Source organism: Cuculus canorus, chromosome 2 (assembly GCF_017976375.1).
Source record: "Cuculus canorus isolate bCucCan1 chromosome 2, bCucCan1.pri, whole genome shotgun sequence".
Classification (NCBI taxonomy): Eukaryota; Metazoa; Chordata; class Aves; order Cuculiformes; family Cuculidae; genus Cuculus; species Cuculus canorus.
This window is the reverse complement of record NC_071402.1, coordinates 144,743,282-144,764,260: the sequence shown is the minus strand read 5'-3', so window position 1 is coordinate 144,764,260 and position 20,979 is coordinate 144,743,282. Positions and strand designations below refer to the sequence as shown.

Below are 20,979 nucleotides of genomic sequence, written 5' to 3'. Positions count from 1 at the left end.
ACCCTTGGTAAATCCATACTGGCTGTTCCTAGCCTCCTTCCTGTCCTTCCCTATCCCTCTTATGGCTGGTAATGACTTCTAGGAGGCTTTGCTCCATAGCCTTTCTGTGTACTAAGATTAGGCTGACTGACATGTAGTTCCCAGATGCTCTTTCTTGCCTGTTTTGAAGATGGGTCTGCTGTATGCTGTTTTCCAGTCTTGGGGAATCTTCTTTGATGCAATGACTTTGAAAAGATAGAGTGCATCCTTGTAGTAACTCTGGCCAGCTCCCTCCGCACTCCTGGATTCATTCTCCTGATCCTATGGATTTCTTCATGTCCAGTTGTCTTAAACACTGTTGCTGAATCACATCTTCATTTACTATTGGTAATGTTTTGATAGCGCCTCAGCCTTTTCCATGCCTTCTGTCACCTGCCTCCCTTCTCCATTATGCATTAGGTCCACGTTTTCATTGGCCTTTATGTTGCCAGTGTACTTGCAGAAATCTTGTCACCTTTCCCATCCTTTGCTAGTTGTAACTCCAGGTGACTTTTGCCTTTTCTAACTCTCTCTCTGCAAGTTTGAGAAATGTCTCAAATAGTTAAACTTAGTACTGAAATGTAGAGACACTGAATGTGTCTACTGAAGTTTGAATTTGGCTATAATGTAGGAATTAGTGCCACTATTAAAAAAAAAAAAAAAAGCTGGTTATTTAATTACCCTAAGTGAGCAGAACTTCAGCGTTAGAATGTGAAGACTTGACATGACTGGAGCAGTAGAGGTGTTCCCCCCAGTAAGGCTTTTATGGGAAATTAATGAAAAGATACTGTGTGTCAAACCATAAAAGCCTAGTTGCTCTAAAAGCTTGGTCATGCTTAATTGTTTTTTCTCTTGAAGTACTAATTCAATTTGGTCTTGTTTAGTTTGAGATTTAACTGAATGAGTTAGGAATACAAATATCTTTAGGAACAGAAGGCAAAGCTGGAGGCCCATAGAGAACGAAGAATGTTCCCAGGGTTAGCATAGTCTGTGCACCACAGCTGGTATCTGGACAGTGGCCAGGAATAATTCTGACATGTTTATTTCACATTTTTTCCTCCATGAATATGTTTTGAGGATACTTCATTAAGTATGTCCAGTAGTCTTTGAAGCTCTGTGCCTTCAACATTTTTCCAACAACAAACAGGGTGGTGGAAACAAAAATGGAAGTTATATTTACAGGGACTATTTGCACAATGAAAACAATGCAGGATAAATGAATGAAGGCAGTGAACTAGGACAGGTTAGACTTTGATTTATTCTTTTGTGTGTGTTTATCTGTATGAAGGCTTTTGTAATCAGGAGGTATGTTTCAGCAGTAACATTGTGCTGAACAGACAGTAATAAATCCTGCAAATAAGATATTATTTAAGTAAATCATAGAATGTGGATATACACTTTGTCTTGCAAATGTTGTCCTGTATACTGCGTAGTAAATGGATTACCAGTTGGAGCAGCAGTCGCTGTTTTGTGTTGCTTCTGGATGCTAATCAATCAATGTCACCAAATCTAGATAAGTCTGTGGAATATTTTTCTCCATCTATATTTTACAGTTGTTGTTAAGAAATATGTTTATACCAAATACACTGTTGCGTTCTGATTGTTATTAAAATAAATGCTATATCAGTCAATTTAGCCCAGCAGTTGCTTTGTAACGTGGGTCAGACCTCCAGGAGCTCCTAACCAGGGAAATGGGGCATTCCATGCAGGAGCATGCATTGAAGCAGTGGCAGCCCTTTACCAGAAAATGAGAGGGATGTGGCTGTTTAAGCAAAGAATGTTGGAAAACAACTGAACTCTGCTGGGGTCTGTATGAAGTAGTTTGGGCACAGCAGCAGCAGGGAGAGAGGATGCTGCATCCTCTGCATGTGCACAGCTGGGCGGCTGCTTCTCTTGCTGCAGTTTTCACAGGGTTTCTACAGCTGTAGTCCACTTCTTTGGCTGTGGAAGTTGAACTGCCCTTAACTTTGCAAGATGGTTTTGACTCCATTGCATGTGTGCTGGGAATTCCTTTTATCTAGAAGTATGAAATTTATGCAATAATCTTTAACACTTAAGGTGCTTACTGTCACAGAACTTGCATCAAATGTGACCTTTTAATTTTTGCACTGAACTTAGAGATGAGTTTTATGACAGTGTTTCAGTAAGATTATGTTCTAATTTGTAAACTTATATTTAGTGATTCCAACGTAGAACAGTTTGCTATGTGCTTAGGAGGCAGTAAACGTGGAAGTCATAGGATTTAAGTTGCTTGCCTCAGTTGTTTAGATTCTTATGTGCTTTTAAAGTGTCATCTCTTAAGTATGTACTCCTTTCTAGTGAGTAGGATCATGTTTGGGAAACATAGGATAGAATTCATAGTTTTCTGACTGAAAGCTGTCTAGCTGACTTTTTAAACTCTGTAATGGAAATTCTTTCAGATACAACTGTAGGTACCATGGCAAAATTAGTACTATACTCAAATTTGCAGCTGTAAAGTCAGAAATCATTCCATTATTTGAGTCAGGAAGGCAGTTCACCTTGTAAAGTTTGGAGTGTTTTTTTGCTTTTTATCAGCTTTTGGTTACCTTTCTTCTAAGCAGAACATTAACAACATGCCCAGACCTTATTAAAATAAAACCCTGTACAAAATCCTTCCTGAAGAATACAATAGGTTTTATTCTAGCTTTCATCCCCTGAGGGATTCAGCTTAGTGTCTGAATACTCAAAACCACCTCAGTCAAAATGGAAGAAATTATTAGGGATTGATTGTTTCTTCTTTAGCCTTCGTATAATTTAAGGATCGTCTATGAAGACTTTAGTGCCACGTTTCAAACTTAAGTCAGTCAGATTGTGCAGATGAGTGTGCGTACCCTTGTCTTAATTTTTAAATTATTAATGGATTTTTTTTTTTTTGACTGTGTTACAGGAGACATTCAAATACATTTTTGCTGTGCATGAGTAAGTTCTTGAGTCATCAAGTGTCTCTAAAATCTGTGAGGACTACCAGATTAAGAAAACGGAACATGTGCTCTCCTTTCAGAATTGCAGTCCTAGCTGGTTATTTCCATAGTCTAAATTGATGATTACCAGAATCCTAAAACTTAATTTTCACCAGAAAATTGTTGTTACACTTCCAGTAATTGTTCCTCAAATGTCAAAGTTGAGGAAGATGGAAAAAAGCAAGTAATACACGAGTAATGTTTTTTGAACTTTACTTTAGTCATCTTTAATTAATTTTGGTTGGTGCCTTTGTCATACATGAACCTTATTCTACTCTTTGAAATAACCTGTTTATCTGTAGTGTAAGAGCAAGTAAATAAAGTATATATGGCAATTTATTATAAAATATCTTTTTTCTCCACCACTCACTCAGTTTGTCTTTAATCCTTCAGTACAGCATGAAATATGGGAAGTTTTTTGAGTACCTTTTTAACTTCTTCTGAGGTGTGGTAAGAGCATTGCAGCAGGAATTGCTGAGACAACCTGCCCTATGTACATACACCAAATGTTACTGTGATTTTCAGGCTATCCTTTGTTGTCAAATGGTAAAGATAATTTAATTTCTGAAAGGCATTTGTTGAGGTTGGAGGTTTTCAAGACCCGTCTGGACAAAGCCATAAGACTGGTGTTGTTCTTGCATTAAGCAGGGCAGTTGGATGAGGTGACCTAGCATGGTCCCTGTCAACCTCAACGTTTGTGAGTACCGGTGTACACAATTGCAGATGTTTGTCCAGAGATACATAAGTTTTATTATAACTGCAATGAAATCGCTGTTTAGCATTTGTGATATTGCTTATCTGAAAAGAAACCTAATGTACTGCAGCAGATGCATGGTGAAAGATAAATTATGTATTCGGTCCTGATTAGACCAACACAATCATTAATTATGAACAACAGCAAAAAAGTCTCACAATTTAATCAAGCATTGCAAACTGAAAACTGTAGTGGTGTACTGCAGTTCCACTATGTACGGTAGTACATATCGCTAACAGAATTGTGATATATATAGATTCTATCTTATGAAACTGCATTATTGAGAATCCTGACAAATCTTCTTATTGTTTGGGTCCAAACTGCTGCACTAGTGCTTAGTTGAGGACTAGGATAACGGAGTCAGGAGGGTACAGGAACAGAGAAGTAGAAGGAATTACACAATTTGAATTTTGAATTAAATTCTAGAGTAGTCATTGCTAGGTAAGAGTACTAGATGTTTCTGTTGCTTGATTTTTAAAATGCTAAATTAATTAGAATTTAAATTGTAAGAACTGTTGACAGCATAGATTTTATGTAGTATCTTATAAAAATGAAATCTTATCCCAGAAATTTTGTTTGCAGCCACCCTGAGAAACAAGAACAAAACAATTAGCAATTTGTACTAATTTGTCATTTCACAGTTACTTTCACAACAGTAAGATCCAAAACGATTATAAAATCAGAAGCTTTGACCTTTTAATACAGAACAATGGCAAAGATGTGTAATACAGATGGGAACTTGTGCAGGACTCCAGTTCACAATGTTCAGAGCAGTACTAAGGAAAACATAAAATGATAACCTGTCTTTGAAAATTTGGAGAAAAAGGTGTTACTTTTTGGCATTCTATGAATTATGTAATATTAGGCATAATAGCAACTGTGCTGTTCCTTGCTCCTCTTCTCTAGTTTTTCAGAATGGGGTTGTTTTCTCAAGTGGAAAATAGTTGGCGTTATTTACAGTCATAAAACCTGTCCAACTACAATTTAATGCATACACATTTCATAGACTGAAGAATCAATATTATTCCTTCTTTAGACTTCTTATCTTCCCAGTGTCCTTGTGAGAAATTTAGCTTTTATAATTTTTTTCTCAGGTCCTTGAATTTGCTCTCCTGGGCATAGTTGTAAAATAAGAATTACTGCAACTATATGCTGGGCTGTCTGCAAGAACAGAAAATGTGTGGAACATCCTCATTTCTTGCAGTGTATCTGCTAGTCTTCTTCCATACAAATGAGAATCCTCAGAAGCTGATTTCAGGAAAGCAATCACTTTTCATTTGTTTTTTATTTTAAGCCAAATGGTGAAGTTGCCCTATGTTGTTTCATAAATAAGCTTTTGTTATCAGCAACATATTATTGAAAGTAGCTTAGAACCTGTCGTGTAGGCACAGTTCCACTCTGACAGATGGATGTAGTGTAGGCATGCCAGCCAACCATTCAATACATCACCTAAGAGACTATGAAGGGAAGAATTTTTGTTCAGGATTGCCACCATGGCATTCACTGTGTGTAAAGTTTGAAGCTCAGGAAATGCTCTCAGCCTGGTCCATTTCATAAGATGACCAAAAATTTAAAAATAGCCTAGGTTTTAAGTTCTTCTGGGTATATTCTGGGAAAAGCGACCAGTTGCAATTAGCTTCTGTTTCTTTTTGGCGGTCTGCTGAGGTCACCTAATGGGCTCAGCCAAAAGAATTCTGCCAGGGACACACATTTCTTCCTGATTAATTACCTAAGTATGGAAGCATAAGCAGTGTGTGATTTCTCTTTTAAGAAAGCTGTTGTTTGTGACTACATGCATATCACTTTGGGTATTGAATAGGAGGATGAAGATCTACTGATGTATGATAAAATCCTACTGTAAAAATACGATTTTTTAATAGAAATTTTTTAATACGTCAGAATTCTGCAGGTGAAGATTTGCATAGTGAAATGCAGAATATTTTTGCAGGTTTTCAGAAATGCAAATCAGCTATTGCCTTGTTATTGGGGCTTGGAGTTTTGGAGGGGTTTTTATTTTTTTAGACAAATTGGCTTAATGCCCTTTACTTGATTTTATAAAGTAGCCAAGCACTGCAGGCTTTTGGCAAATATACCTGCTGGAACAAATGCTTTTGTGTATTGTCATAGTCCATCCTTTGTCTGTTGTTTTTACCCTCCTCAGTATTTTTGTATAGCTTCAATGTTTTAATCTTTTGTTTCAAGTCTAACTTGGCCTTCAAGTGTGAGTGGATTTTTCTGACTTTCCAGGAACTTGGTTTTGATTGAAAAGTTTCTAAATATTGGGAAATAATGGTTGCATGGCATTGTAATTTACAAGATGGCACAGTATGTGAAAGAACAGTTGTGAAAAGTGGTGAATAAAATTGCTTTTGAAATAGAAACGGGCCTTTCATGGGCTTCTGTTAGGAGAACATCTTTTCTCTATTGTAGTATTTAATTTTTCTTTTTAGCTGAATGGTTTCCTTCTGAAATTAAATTACGTGATATTTCAGTAACATTTCCTTACATGCCCAGTTTTAAATTAAAATTAATAATTAAGCTTAATATCAAATTATAAGATTTGATCTGATGCTTTCTTCCAGTACCTGAACTAATGTTCACTGCACTAGAACTTGCAGTCATCATTGAGAAGCTTTGTTCTTTTAACAAAAGGTACTAAAAATAAATTCAGTTAGGGTCACAGTGGTTTAGTTTAATACTGTTATGATAATAAGTACTATAATTACTTTTGGATAGTTCTCATCCCAGAGGATGAGATTTTTAGTTTTGATGCCCGCTTAAAGCACGAGAATGACAGCAAAATTAATGTCATAACCTTTACAGCCTATTTATCGTTTTCTGTGTAATATCCCGAAGGATTTTGTGTAGCATCTGAAGTAAATGTCTTAGTATGGACAAGCATCAAATTAGGTTAATTGGGTTCACCTGATATTCAGATTCAGTCAGTCTATCAGGATGCCAGTTTCATATAAAAGATCTATGGTTATCTTTCTGTGAAAATTGCTTTTAAATTGTTACTTGTATATGCTTTGATGCCTTTGACTGTTAAAGACCGATGTACAGTGTAGTTTTTTTCTAGTTTATTTGAGATTTTTGCTTCTTCTGCTTGAAAAGTAATTTGTCCTTTCATTCTGTGGTAACATAAGGAGTAGTATAGGCATGATAGAGCTTATTTTGTGGCATTAAGATAAATTTTACTTTTCAATACTGTCCAGCTTCAACTCCATTTCACTTGAAATTCTTGTAATAGATTTCATCTCTGACCAGTCAGCAGCAGATTTCAAGAGAACTACTTACGAGTTCTGGAGTACTGTGACTTGGATGGTTTTATTTGTTGTCTTATGTTACAAAGTTATGTCTTATGTTACAGTTACAAACGGAGCAAAACAGATTTTAAGATTGTATAACATTTTAAAAGTTTTCTCATTGGGATATGCTGTCAGGTGGAGAATAAATGATGATAATGCCAGATGGAAATAATCGATATCTGCTGCATTTGGAAAGAACCAGTATTGGACTCACATATACCCAAGGAATACTGCCTGCTCAGTATGCCCTAAGAGCAGTGGGACATCCTGAAAGATTAGTGATGTCCAACATAAAATTTGTTCTGACCCCAAGAATGTAAAGCAGATACAAATTTTAGTTAATAATCTTGTTTCTAAGATTGGCTCTTTTTTGAAGATAAGTATGTTTTTATGGGAAGTATTCATGCCAAGCCACTTTTGTAGTCAAATAAAAAAAAAATCAATTCTGCCGAGGACAGGTATAGGTATCAGTAGAGATATCTTTCAACTTCTGTACTGTCATTAATTCAGAACTTCAGAACTTTTTGATGAGACTGCAATTTGATGCATGTCCTAAACATAAATATATATAGATATTAAGTATCTGTTAATCATGTTACAACATGGCTGAAAAAATGTCAGAAACTGTCAGTGAGAAAGGAACATGAACCATTATACGTGTGGTAAAGTTGTGGTAGGCCTAATTCCAAGACTAACGCCAGGTAGTGATCAATAAGAGAGTATCACTGTTGATAGATGTGAAAATAGTATAAAATGCAGACAAGACAGTCACATAAAGTTATGTGGTCTGCTTTGTAAACTCTATTTGTATTCAAAGAAAACATGCTTTAATACAGTCATATATATAACAGTGGTTAGAAAAAAAACGAAGGAATGACAAAAGCTTGCCCTGACCTGACTTCAAAATCTTGAGCTGTTTAGTTTTTCAAGAAAGGAAGGTTGCTTGATTAAATATTTGAAAAACAAAGGGCAGTGAAATTTGCTTCAGTTATATATATATATATATATCCAGTTATATGTATGTTATTGTTGTTATAACAAAATAATCTTCACGAATGACTAGAAAAGTTAATTTAAGGAACTATGTTGTTGGGGTTTTTTTGTTGACACTAATTGATCAGTGTACTGGTCTGTCAAATAAGCACTGGATTTTCAAGATCAAGACCATTATCTTACTGCAGTTAGAATCATAGAATAGTTTGTGTTGGAAGGGACCTTAGAGATCATCTAGTTCCAACCCCCATGCCATGCTGGGACACCTCCCACTAGATCAGGCTGCCCAAAGCCCATCCAACCTGGCCTTGAACACCTCCAGGGATGGAGCATCCACAACCTGTTCCAGTGTCTCACCACTCTCATGGTGAAGAAATTCTTCCTTTTTGTCTAGTCTAAATCTATCCCTCTCCAGTTTCTACCCATAAACTGGAGGAGTTAGGGCTGAATTAAAATCTGAGGTACTTGTACAAAATGTTTGGGTTTGTATGGTCCAATTATCTGCCCTAGTGTTAGGGTTTGTGAATACTTAGAAGAAAATACGGAGCTTATGTTACAATGTAGTTTCCTAAGAATTATTGATCTGTATCCTGAAGCCTGGTTCATTTGCTATAATTCCAAGAGGAAGTAGTAACCATAAGTGGGGCACCATTTTAAATGATTTGATACTCCCTACAGCTGGAAGGGACTGTGAAAACCTGTAAGAGTCTTACTTGAGAGTGATAATTTTAAGAACCTTCATTTGAAGATCATTTCTTGCATTGTTTTTTACAAAACTGTATGTTGCTGTAACTACTTCAGTGTGTTTTCAAGTGTTGGAAATCCTGAAGTGGAAGAAAAACTTCTGACTTTTTTTTCTTTAAAAATATCTTGTTGACCAACACGGGCTTAAAGAAGGATGTTTTACACCATGGATGACAAGTTGAAAATAGACGCTGGTTCCAAAAAGTGTTTTGCTATGACGTTCGGTGTGGTCTGTTCCATTCTTGTACTTTAAGAGGGAGTTGTCTATATGTTACCACGATGTGGAAGCACATGTGGATGAGCGGACGTGCTTGTACACAGGGTCTGACAGCTCAAAGGTTGAGCGTGTAAGTACCAAGGACAGAGGCTCTTTCAGGCAGCCTGGAATCTGCTGATACACGTTGGCAAACTTGTGCCAGGAGGTGCTGATTGACATAGAAGAGCTTGTTATTATGTATGGCTCAGCGCAGAAGATACAGGTACCAAAGAGCCTCACCTGTTTGCTGTGTGAGAGGTGTCCTCACAGCAGCCACACTCAATTTTCTGTTATGCTTTGGTATTGAACTTTCTGGAAATGGAATCGATTTTGCCTCTTTTATACCTCACTGCTGCCAACAGAACCATTTCCTTCCTGGAATCTCTCCATTGCTTTTTGAGAGTCATTTGCACAATAGTAAAGAAACATATTGAAGACTTATTTTTGTGTTTGGTGATTGCCTCAGAATTTGTCCTAACTGTTTCTGTGTTTATTTTTGTGGTTTTCTGTTCTTCTTCATGTGCTCTGAAGGGGGCTCTTGAGTGCTTGTCTGGAATGTTCTTTATGTAAGATTTTGCCAGCTGTTAAATTGGCCAGGAAAGTAAGCAAACTTCACATCCGCATAGCTGGCTCTGCTCATGGGAAATATTATAGATATGCACTAGTATGAAAGCCTAGGTCCAAATAAACGCCTAAGTAGTTGGACTTTCGTCCATGTCACTCAGTGGTCTTGTCTGTTACCTTTCCAAAGCCTCCAGCTGCATCAGGATGATAAGACTTTTATGTCCTGGGTGTAGTGTTCAGCTGAACCAAACCATTATGCAGACATTCCAAAAGCTAGAGCATTTCATGATAAAGAAAATCTAAGTGGATAATACATGATTTTATATTGTCATTATGTTGTATCGTGTCGTCTTAGTTGAGTGTTGAATCACACTTGACCGAAGCTTAAGCTTTGGAAAGAAATAGCCGACTCTTAAGTGGGTGGCCACTTAAGGAAATAAATACTATTTGATGTCCAACAGTATGCATCCAATTTTGTGATAACTACCGATATCAGATTCAGGAGAGGTGGCAGTGTAATATTTGCTTCACAAATGCAACCTAGTATCTTCAGTGGAGCAACCATGGAAGATTCTGCTTGTCAGTCAGTTATATGGGATCCATGCAGTCAGCTGTGTGAAAGAAAATGGTTGCTTAACCCTACAGTATCTGTGATTCTTCAGAATGCATTGTCACATTGGAATTCATGACATCTTCATTTCTGGCTTTAATGGGAATTTTCAATTACAAGAAGCCTGAGTTAGTTGTACCCAGTGTTGAAATGTGGAGACTGCATATAAGGGTATGTGTGATCTGGGGAAACACTTGGTTTAAAACTCTAGTGGTGTTTTGCGCGAGGTATGGGCATTCTGAGATCCATTTCGATATATAATGTTGGTAAACTATTGCCAGTGTCCTATTATTATTTATCAGAACTTCTAAAAGTATCTGTATTTCTTCTTTCCAGGAACGTTGTAACTATTAAAGGGCATAATGCAGAATCCTTTAACTGTTTCTGCAGGTATAGTATACTTTCTACACTCTTTTTTTTTTTTTTTTTTTTTGAGAAATTAGGTGCTTGTCATTCAAAATGTGGAAGAAATATAATCATTAATAAATCATTGGATGACTTGTGTCTACTATTCTACTGTAATATGGTTAAAAAAAGAGAAGCCATTATAGTGCAGCATTATAATGCAGCATTTATGACTTTAAACAATTGCAATAGCTATTTATAGGTATTATATAGCTATGTATATATAATAGCTATATATTTTCTAAGTATAAACTTAAATTTTTAGATTTTAAGTGCCTTTTCTCCAGCATTCCTATCCTAAGTAATGCTATTTTGTGTTTAACTGTATTTCATTCTATATTTTGTCTCTTCAGAATTTGTCTTTTGTTGGTTTAGTTTTCACTAGGATTAGCATCTTGAGTTTTTCTTTCCATTATTGGCAAGGGTATTTGTGCTGCAGCTATGTATTCCCAAGCCCTTAAATGTTGCAGCCATAACTTTAATTTTCTTTCCTTTTTGATCTGTGTCACAATGCTAATGTTTAAATATAATTTTAAATTTGAATGTCATTTTTAATGATACTTCTGAAATGTGAGTGAATGTTTGATAGATATGACATAAGCTCTAATGGACATTTCAGGTTGTCAGTTAAGTTTCCATTATTAATACTTGTGTTAATTAAAAAAAGCACTATATATTACTTAACTTGAAGCCTTGAGCTTTTACTGTCGTGTAAGTTTATACTGTACCTGTTTTGTGAAGACTGAGTATTTTTATCATACTGTGATAATTCTGAGGAAGCTGTTCCAGAAGGATGTCATGCAAATTGATCTTAGTTGATGAGTTCTGTGTCTAATGGGGACTATTCTTTCAAGGGAGACAGTACTTACTGTTGTGTAAAGCTATCCACCCTGGAGCGTGTTTTACATCTGTATATTTGTGACTGAAATACTGAATTCTAATACTTAAAAGCCTTTATTTAATTTTCCCTTTAAGTAACAGGAATTTGACCACTGTTCTGGACAAATTGAATACATTATCTTTTTACATTGAAGCCATTTCTGAATAACAGGAGGCGAATATAGTCTGTGAAGCTGTTTGCAAACTTGAAACTGATGAATCATTTGTCTTGAGATTTTATTTTTTCAAGACTTTTTTTCCCCCATAAACAAAAATCCATCCCTGTCAGTATCCTGTTATCACATTGCACCCAGAGTGAATTATAAGAGCTGTGTTGTAAACCAGGACAGTGAGGGTTCATGTTAGAAATCATAACCAGATCTTGACCAAGATGGACCAAGATGTATGTGTGAAATCATGATATTCAACAAATACACTACTCAGCATTTTTGTTTGGTGTTCTTTTACTATTTCTTCTGTCCTTGTGTCAAGCATTGCTTTTGTTTCTTAAACGTATTATGGCACTTTGAAAATGTTGAGGCTGTTAGCAATTTATGAGTTATGTGCAACTACAGCATTGGTACAAATAAAAGGTTTGAAAATAAATGGTATTAGAAATAGAACCTATCCATCAATTACATTGAGTATAGCATTTTTGTTAGTCTATTTATACTTCGAAAGTGCTTGTTATTTTTCAGTTAAGTATGGAAGTAATGGTTAGTACAAATTCTTTGAGTGACAACATAAGGCCTTCACTGCTACCATTTGTCATATAATAGCAGGAGTTCTGTAATTTGAAACGTACTCCTTCAGGGTATCTGTATTTTTCTCAATCTAAGGTGTTTATACTCTATGCAACAAGCAATTTGTAGCTCCATGTTCAAATAGATGCCCTTCTCTGAATAATGATAAATGTTTAACTTCTAAGATTTTATTTTTTCTTAGGAATTATGAAAATCTTTGAGGTATTTTATTCTGTCATTCTCACTCATGTTGATTTTTTTCTGTTGAGCAAGTGCTGTTTTTTTTTATAGTGCTCCATAATGGCATAAAATACCAGGGTGCCTTAGAGAACTGAAACACCTTTGGCACTGTCATATTTACAAGATATTTTTTTTAATGACTAACATGAAATAATTCTGTATCTTACACAATTGTTGTGCAAAATATAAGGCCTTCTTGGTTTATCTAGGAATTTATTTGATACTCTGTCTTTTAAAAATAAACATTGGGAAAGTATATCACAGGCAGAAATCATAATTTTGCTCCTTGAGTATCTTTAATTCTTTAAAAATCATGTTTTTTTAAAAAGTAATTGTCTAACCTAGTACATTTTCTATCCATGGTAATATGGTCATTTGGTGCTGGGAGATCTCAAACTTCAATTAGCCATGTAAATATGTTTTTTAGCATAACTCTCACTTTGCTGGAACCCCTGCTGCCTTTATATCATTAACATAAATGCAGGTGCAAATAGCATTTATGTACTTTGATAGAAAGCAGTTGGAGACATTTCACTGTGGGACACGACACTTTCAGATTGTGTACATCTGTTCAAATAATGTCTCCAAGCCAGTGACATGAATGCAAGGATAAAAACATCTGCCCCTGAGACCATTTGCCATACAGCAGATGCTCACATCTTTATTTATGCAGATGGTTTGTGTGATGAGCTGAGCAATGATGAAAGCAGGAAAGTTTCAGGGTATTGCTTGGGATGGGCAAAATATGTTGGCAACAGTGCTTCGTTTTCAGATGTCTACCAAAAGAAGAACATCTGTCGTAAATACTGATGGTTTAGTTACATGGATGTGCTATTAGGGACAGTAAGTAGATTAACACAAAGCCAGTAATGGAGTTTTTTTGGGTTTTTTTTTTAAAGAAAAGGTCTTGCACAAAAATTGTACCACAGGTATAAAAGATACTGAATAGTTTAATAGTTAACAGGAAGGCTCAGCTTCTTTGCTGTGAGATATTCTCAAGTTTATAGAAAATAAAGAATTGACTGAAAAGTTTGCAAAGGTTATTTTGAAATAACGACATAACTCAGCATGAAATTGTCCAGAGGTTATGTGCAGTACTGTGAAGGATTTTGTGGCTTTAGGGATTTTCTTGGTAGAAGCTGTATGTAGTGTTACAAAACTGTTAGATGAGTAGTTTAGCCTTTCAGTTGTTTGAAAACTACTGTAGGGCAGTTGGTGTCAGTCAGAGATCTGAATGGAGCTGGCACATAGAAGAGGGAACTGAGAGTATCCGGAGCAGCCATTCCTGCTGGCCTCAACAAGGTCTTGCTGGCCCCATGGGCGCCTGCTTCCCCTGCTGGGCTCCACACACAGGCGCTCCTTTGTGTGCTGGCACACCTAGATACACCTGAGTTAATTAGAAATACACTGATATTTTGGCACACTGCAAGTTAAGGATATCATCTTTGGCCTGCATTCTTGTCGACTGCATTCCTGTTTTCATTCCCTACTGTGCTGGCACCCATTACAAGTGTTTACTGAGATATTATCACTTAGCAGCAGTATATTCAATCAGTTCCATTATAGGACACCCAGTACCTTCTTTTGAGAACTGGCGCTGCTAATAAATAATGCAGTTGATAGCAAAGGCAGGCTTAGCAAAGCCAATAAGCATTGCAAATAATTGTAATTATGCACAGAAGGAGGGAAAAATTTGAAATATTGTCATTTAAATTGTTTTCTGACGCGTCCTGCTTCCAGAAAGGCCTAGCTATGTTCAGGTTCAGAAGCAAGTGATAATTTTATATGTTCTGAAAACTAATGTCTTCCTAGCCTGGACCATAGTTCTAAAATGTTTTAGTTTCCCTGTGCTATGCAGAGCTGAGTCTGTCTTTGAAAAAATACACATATTTATTTGAAGTAATGTAGAGATCCTCTAATCTTGTTTTTCATATTCATCACTAGTGGAATTGACTACAGGTGGCAATGTTTTGCATGTCTCAGCCAGAGCTGTAGAGTTTTTCTGTGAAGAAATTTGGGTCATGAAGAAAGAAAAATGAGGACAGCTGGAGCAGACAAAACCGCTGGATAGAGATTCCCCATTCACAAGTTAGATCACTTGGGTAGTTTTCAAAAGAAATTAGCTATTTACAAAATGCATTGGGAAGTACTCTTCAACAATAAGTTTAACAATGTGTTCTGGTCCTTTCTTTTGGGAATTATAAACCTTGTGTATAGTTCATCTTGGAAGACTCAAAATGTGCCAGGCCAAGACTGTATTCTGATGAAGTGTAGACAGTCTTCTGATCCTCTGCTCATCTTTAATGAGGGAGCACTTTCAGAGTTTTGTACTACTGAAGTCACCATACAGATGCTTTTATCGCCTCAAGTAAAATACATCTGCTCTATTGCAGCAAGATGTGCATTGTTTGTTTTTCTCTTGCATACAGGCTCTCTTCAGAAAGAAGTGCTCTGATTTTCACCAAAAAAAGTGATACTCTGTAGAAGGGATAAGAATTTTGCTCTTCTTTTGTGCTCTCTATTCGCACATTGGTATTAGCAAAAAATAAGTTTGAGGAGTTAGGGGCATAATTCCCTCAATGCAGTCAAACATACGTGTTTTCTGTCCTGTGGAGGAAAGGGAGGAGGCTTGAACTCTCCGTAAGATGAAGATGGATTCTGCTCTCAGCTTGTTTGAGAGGGGAGCAAGAGTTGAGTCAGAAAATATTTTGTGGTTTTTTCATAAAATGATTCTACTTCACCTTTTTGTGCTGCATAATTTCTGAAGAATTCTGCGTTTATTTCATAGCAGATCTGGTCATTAGTGCTTCCTGCACTTATGGAAAAAATAAGTCTATTAATTACCACTTAGATTAGGCATATCAAGATTTTGTACAGGTTGGTATGATCTTGATAAGCCATTTAAAAAGGACTTTACATTGACGTTGACTTCACAGTTAATTATTGTTTAGGTCCATGTCTTGCTTGAGGCTCACTAAAAGAAATTTCAACTCGCAGTTCTCCCAGAAAATAGTATTTAAAAATCCAATTACAACTTCCTGTTTATCCCTGTTTTCTAAGGGTCCTAATATACATTTGCAATGCCATTGAAGGTTTATGAATTAAGAGATTATGACCAGTGCTTCCATCACTTCCCTTCAGCTATTTCTGAACAATTAGTTCCCCCAAGTGGCTGCATCACTGAAGCCTTGCTTCACAGATCTCCAGGATTGCTGGCCTCTGTGGAGTAGAATGACAGGGCAAAACAGGCATAGGTAAAAGCACTGGATTTACAGTGATACCAAAATAATTTCCGTTCTACTCAACTGAGTCCTATTGGAGCAGCATGGTTTCTAGATAGCGCCCACCTGAAGTTTGACATGTTTGGTTACTGAAACTAGTAAATGCATGCAAAAGCTGAAACAGCGTTTACATCTAAAAGGCGCTCTCAGAGATGGAAGTTCCCTGCTTGAAAAGGCACCAGTGTTCTCATCTTTTAATAGTTATTTGTGTGGCTGCAGAGGCCATGCACCATCTTCAGCCCATAGATTAAACCTTGTTCCTAAGTTTATATTGCCGTAGTGAGAAACATCTGTGTGTGATTTCTTCAGCTGCAAAGATGGAAAAGTTGTTAGTAATTACAGGTGCTTTATGTCTAGCTCCCTATGTCAGTTTTCATTTTGTGATATGAAAATATTTTGATCTGCTTAAAACCTATTAATTATGTTAGCCTTAATATGAAATGAGAAGCTTATAACCTGAGAGGCTGTGTCTTCAAAGAAAAGGAAAGCTTTTAAAGTTCACAAACACCGCATGAGAAGTGTTAAGAGAACATGTGGATATGCTTATAAAAATGTATTTTAAATTCATTGCAAAAGAGTGTTTAAAAAATTCTTCATGTATGCATGTTCTGACTTTTACGACAGGCTTCCATCACTTGCTTTCTTTATACAGTAGCACAGAAATGGCTTTCTTTAATAGGAGGTTGTATTAAACCTTGCATTGCCCACATTTTATATAAGGTGTTGCTTTTGAGTATTGATTTACTCACATGTAGCTAGTAGCTAATACATTTGATGTTACAACTCAAAAAGGTTACCTCAAAGCTGTTGGCTGCTTTGTTGCTGCCTATAGAAATAAGATTTCATACCTATTTCAAAGGTTACTTGTGTTGGGAAAATACAGAGATACATGAAATTTAAACCTATCAGACATCCAAAATTCTGTCTTAGATTATTGTTGTTGCTAATGCTGATAAAATAATTTCTAGAAACATTAATTTGTTGATGTATTAACTTCTGTTAAACAGATCTGCTTTTGCCATGGGTATTGTTTTATGTTGCACTTTGAAGGAGAGAGATACTGGAACCAAGATGCTGATGAGATTGTGTTGACAGAAAGAAGCCTTAATTGCAGAAAGGAACCTTAAATAGAATCATAGAAGGGTTTGGGTTGGAAGGGACCTTTGAAGATCTTCAACTCCGCTGCAGTGAGCAGGGACATCTTCAGCTCGGTTAGGTTGCAAAGAGCCCAATCTAAACTGACCTTGAATATTTCCAGGGATGGGACCCCCACCACTTCTCTAGGAAACCTGTTCCACAGTTTCACCACGCTCATCGTAAAAAAAAAAAAAAAAAAAAAAAAAAAAATTCTTCCTTATATCTAGTTTAATTCTACCCTCCCTCAGTTTAAAGTCATTAAGCCTTGTTGTTTTGCAACAGGCCCCGCTAAGAGTTTGTCCTTATCATTCTTATAAGCCCCCTGTAAGTATAGAGAGGCTGCAATAAGGTTTTCCCACAGCCTTCTCTTATCCAGGCTGAACAACCCCCACTCTCTCAGCCTGTCCTCATAGCAGAGGTACTCCATCTCTCTAATAATTTTTGTGGCCTTCCTCTGGACCTCCTCCAAGAGGTCTATGTCTTTCCTGTGCTGAGGTTTTCAAAGCTGGATGCAGTATTCCTAGTGTGGTCTTACCAGAGCAGAGTAGAGGGGCAGAATTGCCTCCCTTGACCTGTTGGCCGTGCTTCTTTTGATGCAGCCCAGGATACAGTCGGCTTTCTGGGCTGTGAGTGCACGTTGCTGGCTCATGTCCAGCTTCTCACCTACCAGTACTCCCATGTCCTTCTCCGCAATGATGCTCTTGATCCCTTCATCACCCAGCCTGTATTGGTACCAGGGGTTGCCCTGGCCCATGTGCAGGACCTTGTGCTTTGCCTTGTTGAACCTCATGAGATTCACATGGGGCAACTTCTTGAGTTTGTCCAGGTCCCTCTGAATGGCATTTCATCCCTCAGGTGTGTGAACTACACCACTCCGCTTGGTGTCATCTGCAAAATTAGTGCGATTGAGTGTACCCGCAGTATGTCATTGGTGAAGATATTAAACAGTAGTGGTTCCAGGACCCCTGAGTGACATCACTAACCTCCATTGGGACATTGATATGCTGACCACTACTCTCTGGATAAGACCATCCATCGAATTCCCTCTCCACCAAACAGTCCCATCTTTCACATCTGTATCTCTCCGGTTTAGAGAGAAGGATGTTGTGGGGGACTGTGTCCAGGGCCTTACAGACGTCCAGATAGATGACAGCGTGATAGTGAAGCAACTCTTAAGTATACTTTAAAACAACAGAGGGAAGCAATTCTGGAAATAGAGAAAGTGGTGTTAGCTAATAGTAGAGATTATTAATTATTTTTCCCCTCCATTTTGGCGTTGGTTTTGTTTGCATAAGTTATGTTAGGTACCGATTTTCTAAAAAAAAAAAAAAACTGTATAAACTTTGGCATATATCAGTCTTTGGTTGATAGTGCAATAAAGATGTTTTGAGGGGAAGAAAAAAGATTGAATTAGGAAACTGAAGAACTTCCCTAAATATGAACAATATACCCATGATCATGGATTACTGTGTGAGCTGTCTCTCCAAAATGACTGTTTATGACAAAAATAGTTTTAGCTTATTCCCACGCTAAAAACGTTGCTAGAAAATTTAGGGTTGAATATCTGCTTTAATGGAGTCCAGTTAATGTTAAACAAGAAACTTGTGTAATTTTGTCATTGTAGTGCTTTCTTCTGCTAAGAATTGTTTTTTGGAGACTGTTTAAGGAATCCAAGAAGTGTCCCACTGCTCACAGATTTTCTTGAAGTGCGCAATAATCCTAATCCCTTAAAATAATAAACTTGCACTGACTTTAAAGCAAAGATGACCTTTTAAATTATAAAATGCTTACTGCACAACTATCAAATCATGTGGATGCTCAAATCAGAATTAATTATATATATAAAAGATCTAATATCATAATATTTAACAAACTATTCGGTCTCGTTCCTTCTTTGGTATACCAGAACATACACTTTTCTAAAAGTGTTTGTACATTCTGTATCTTAATGTTGGTGTGAACGATGTACTGTGATTTTTCCAACCTTGCATTAGACTTCTTTGATGTTGTTTTTCTAATCTATTTTAAATTGCACAAAAGGACTCCTATGTAGATGTAATTTTATTACTCTTAAAAAAACCCGAGTACTAGAAGAGTAAGAAACGCAAGATAGGAGGTTATCCTTGTGGCTCACATGCTTTTCTTTTCGAAATCACATATAAAACTAATGTTCATTACCCACCTAAGTCTGTGTTTAATTCCCATATCCCACCATAACTCTTTGGCCTGGACACTTTCAAAGTCTCGTTTCTAGTGCTTCTCCTGCTTGCTCTGTATATATTCTCGTTTCTCTACCACACTGTCAGCTCAGCAGCTGAGAGGCCGTTTCCTTGTTCCAGCTTGGGTGTTGGGACCTAAAACTATAGTTTTATGAAAAATCCAGCCCAGTCTGAAGCAGGAGCACAGTCAATAGAATTTAATCATTGGAAAAATTAGCTGCTTAAGGTATCTGTTGAACATGTGCCAAGAGCTTACAACATTGCCAAATTTGGGCAGCTTTTCAGAAACAAAAGAGACGTTGCTGTGTTAAATAGCGATGTCTTCATCTAATACACAGATGTGTTACTAGATTATTTTTTTTCTTAATGCAGACATACCTGGGGATGGATATCATTTTTTTGTTGAAATTAATTTTACAAAATTATCTGAGGCAAATACCTAGAACGGAATATTCCACCCAAATAGTTGTTAGTAAGCACAGACAGGAAAAATGCAAATTAATTGTTAGAATGTGTAGAGTTGGGCACTGCTGACTTGTTGGCCTTTTTACCAATCTCACTTTGCATAGTTGTGTGGAAAAGTAGTTTTGAACATAAAAGGCCGAATTCTGTTTTCTAGAATATAGGCAGTTCTATTGATTTACATGGAATTACAGAAAGTGTACATCAGCATAGAATTTAGCCTTAGTATTTGAAAGTCTCACTTGAACTTTTATTTTTGTGTGCTTTTTGTTTTGGTGCTGTTGACTGTCTGCCATGACACTGCAGCGAAAGCATCCCATCTGTTTACTACATTAACCGGCTTTACTCAATTATTAAGCTATCACCTTGCATTTGGCATGCAATGTATTAGATTTTAAAATGTGAAAAATAGCAAGAAGCAGTAGCTTTCTTAATGAATTAACTGGAAGTTAATGTTTAATATTGTCATTTTATATTGTCTTTTTCTGGGTTTTGGTGGGTTTGGGGGATGTTTGCCTAGGGATTTTTTATTTATTTTTTTTTTCTCCTGGTATCTGTAACTGACTAAAGCACTTTTGCAGGTGGTGGTTTCTTGCCTGCTAATCCTGCAGAGAAACATTGTGTCCAACAAAGTATGCTGGGTCAGCAAAAACAAGAAACTTGTGCTGGGAAGACAGTATCCACAGGTATTTAGTGTGCATGGAGATTTGGCAAAATGAATGATTAACTATCACTCATAGAAATAAATCTAGTGTTGTCTGTAGGAAGGTTGTGCATTTTTTTCTTTCCCAGAGAACAGATATTTTTCCTTTCACAGTCAGCAAAAGACTCAGCAGTCTAAACAGTCATTCAATAACATATTACATTAATATTTTCAATCTGTATTCTGCCTTTCCCTTCAAAACAAGATGATCCTTTTTTTTTTTTTTTCTGTTTTCTGTCACTTGTCCATTCATACACAGATTAAATAACCTGCCTCCAGAAATAAGGTGGTCCTACAAGGATTATTTAAAGAATTAGCACTGTTACACAGTAGTTTCTAGCATTTCGGTCTATTTTTAATGTTCAAAATAGACCAGATTAAGTGGGGAAAACTAAATTTCTTCTGATGCTTTATACAGTGTCTGAGTTGAGCAATGTCATGTGTTTAACATAGAGAGAGAAGTACAAAAAGAAGGCAAAACAGACTGGAGTAGACCAGACTTGAATGACTTAGAAGTGGGAACCATGATTGAGTCTTGTGGAAGACTTTCTTTCCTCCAGAGGATGCTTCCCAGCATGGCTATATCAGAGACTTTGGTGCATCATTGTTTTTTTTAATTGATGTATCACTGTCCAGTCCTGTAAAATTTCAAGGTTATTTAGAAGAATTGAAAGCTTATGAC

General features: G+C 36.7%; 1 protein-coding gene across 13 annotated transcripts in view; it reads left to right on the top strand.

Annotated features, from left to right (window-relative positions):
* ZNF438 (zinc finger protein 438) overlaps positions 1 to 20,979 on the top strand; it is a 60,755-nt gene that overhangs the window by 23,980 nt on the left and 15,796 nt on the right. For 11 of the 13 annotated variants that reach the window (XM_054060748.1, XM_054060750.1, XM_054060740.1 and 8 more), the window contains 2 exons: positions 10,565 to 10,618; positions 20,176 to 20,280. In XM_054060748.1, the coding sequence (XP_053916723.1) occupies positions 10,591 to 10,618; positions 20,176 to 20,280 (133 nt within the window). In that variant the 5' untranslated portion in view covers positions 10,565 to 10,590. The remainder of the gene's footprint in view (positions 1 to 10,564; positions 10,619 to 20,175; positions 20,281 to 20,979) is intronic. The other 2 variants (XM_054060752.1, XM_054060753.1) reach the window with 1 other exon arrangement.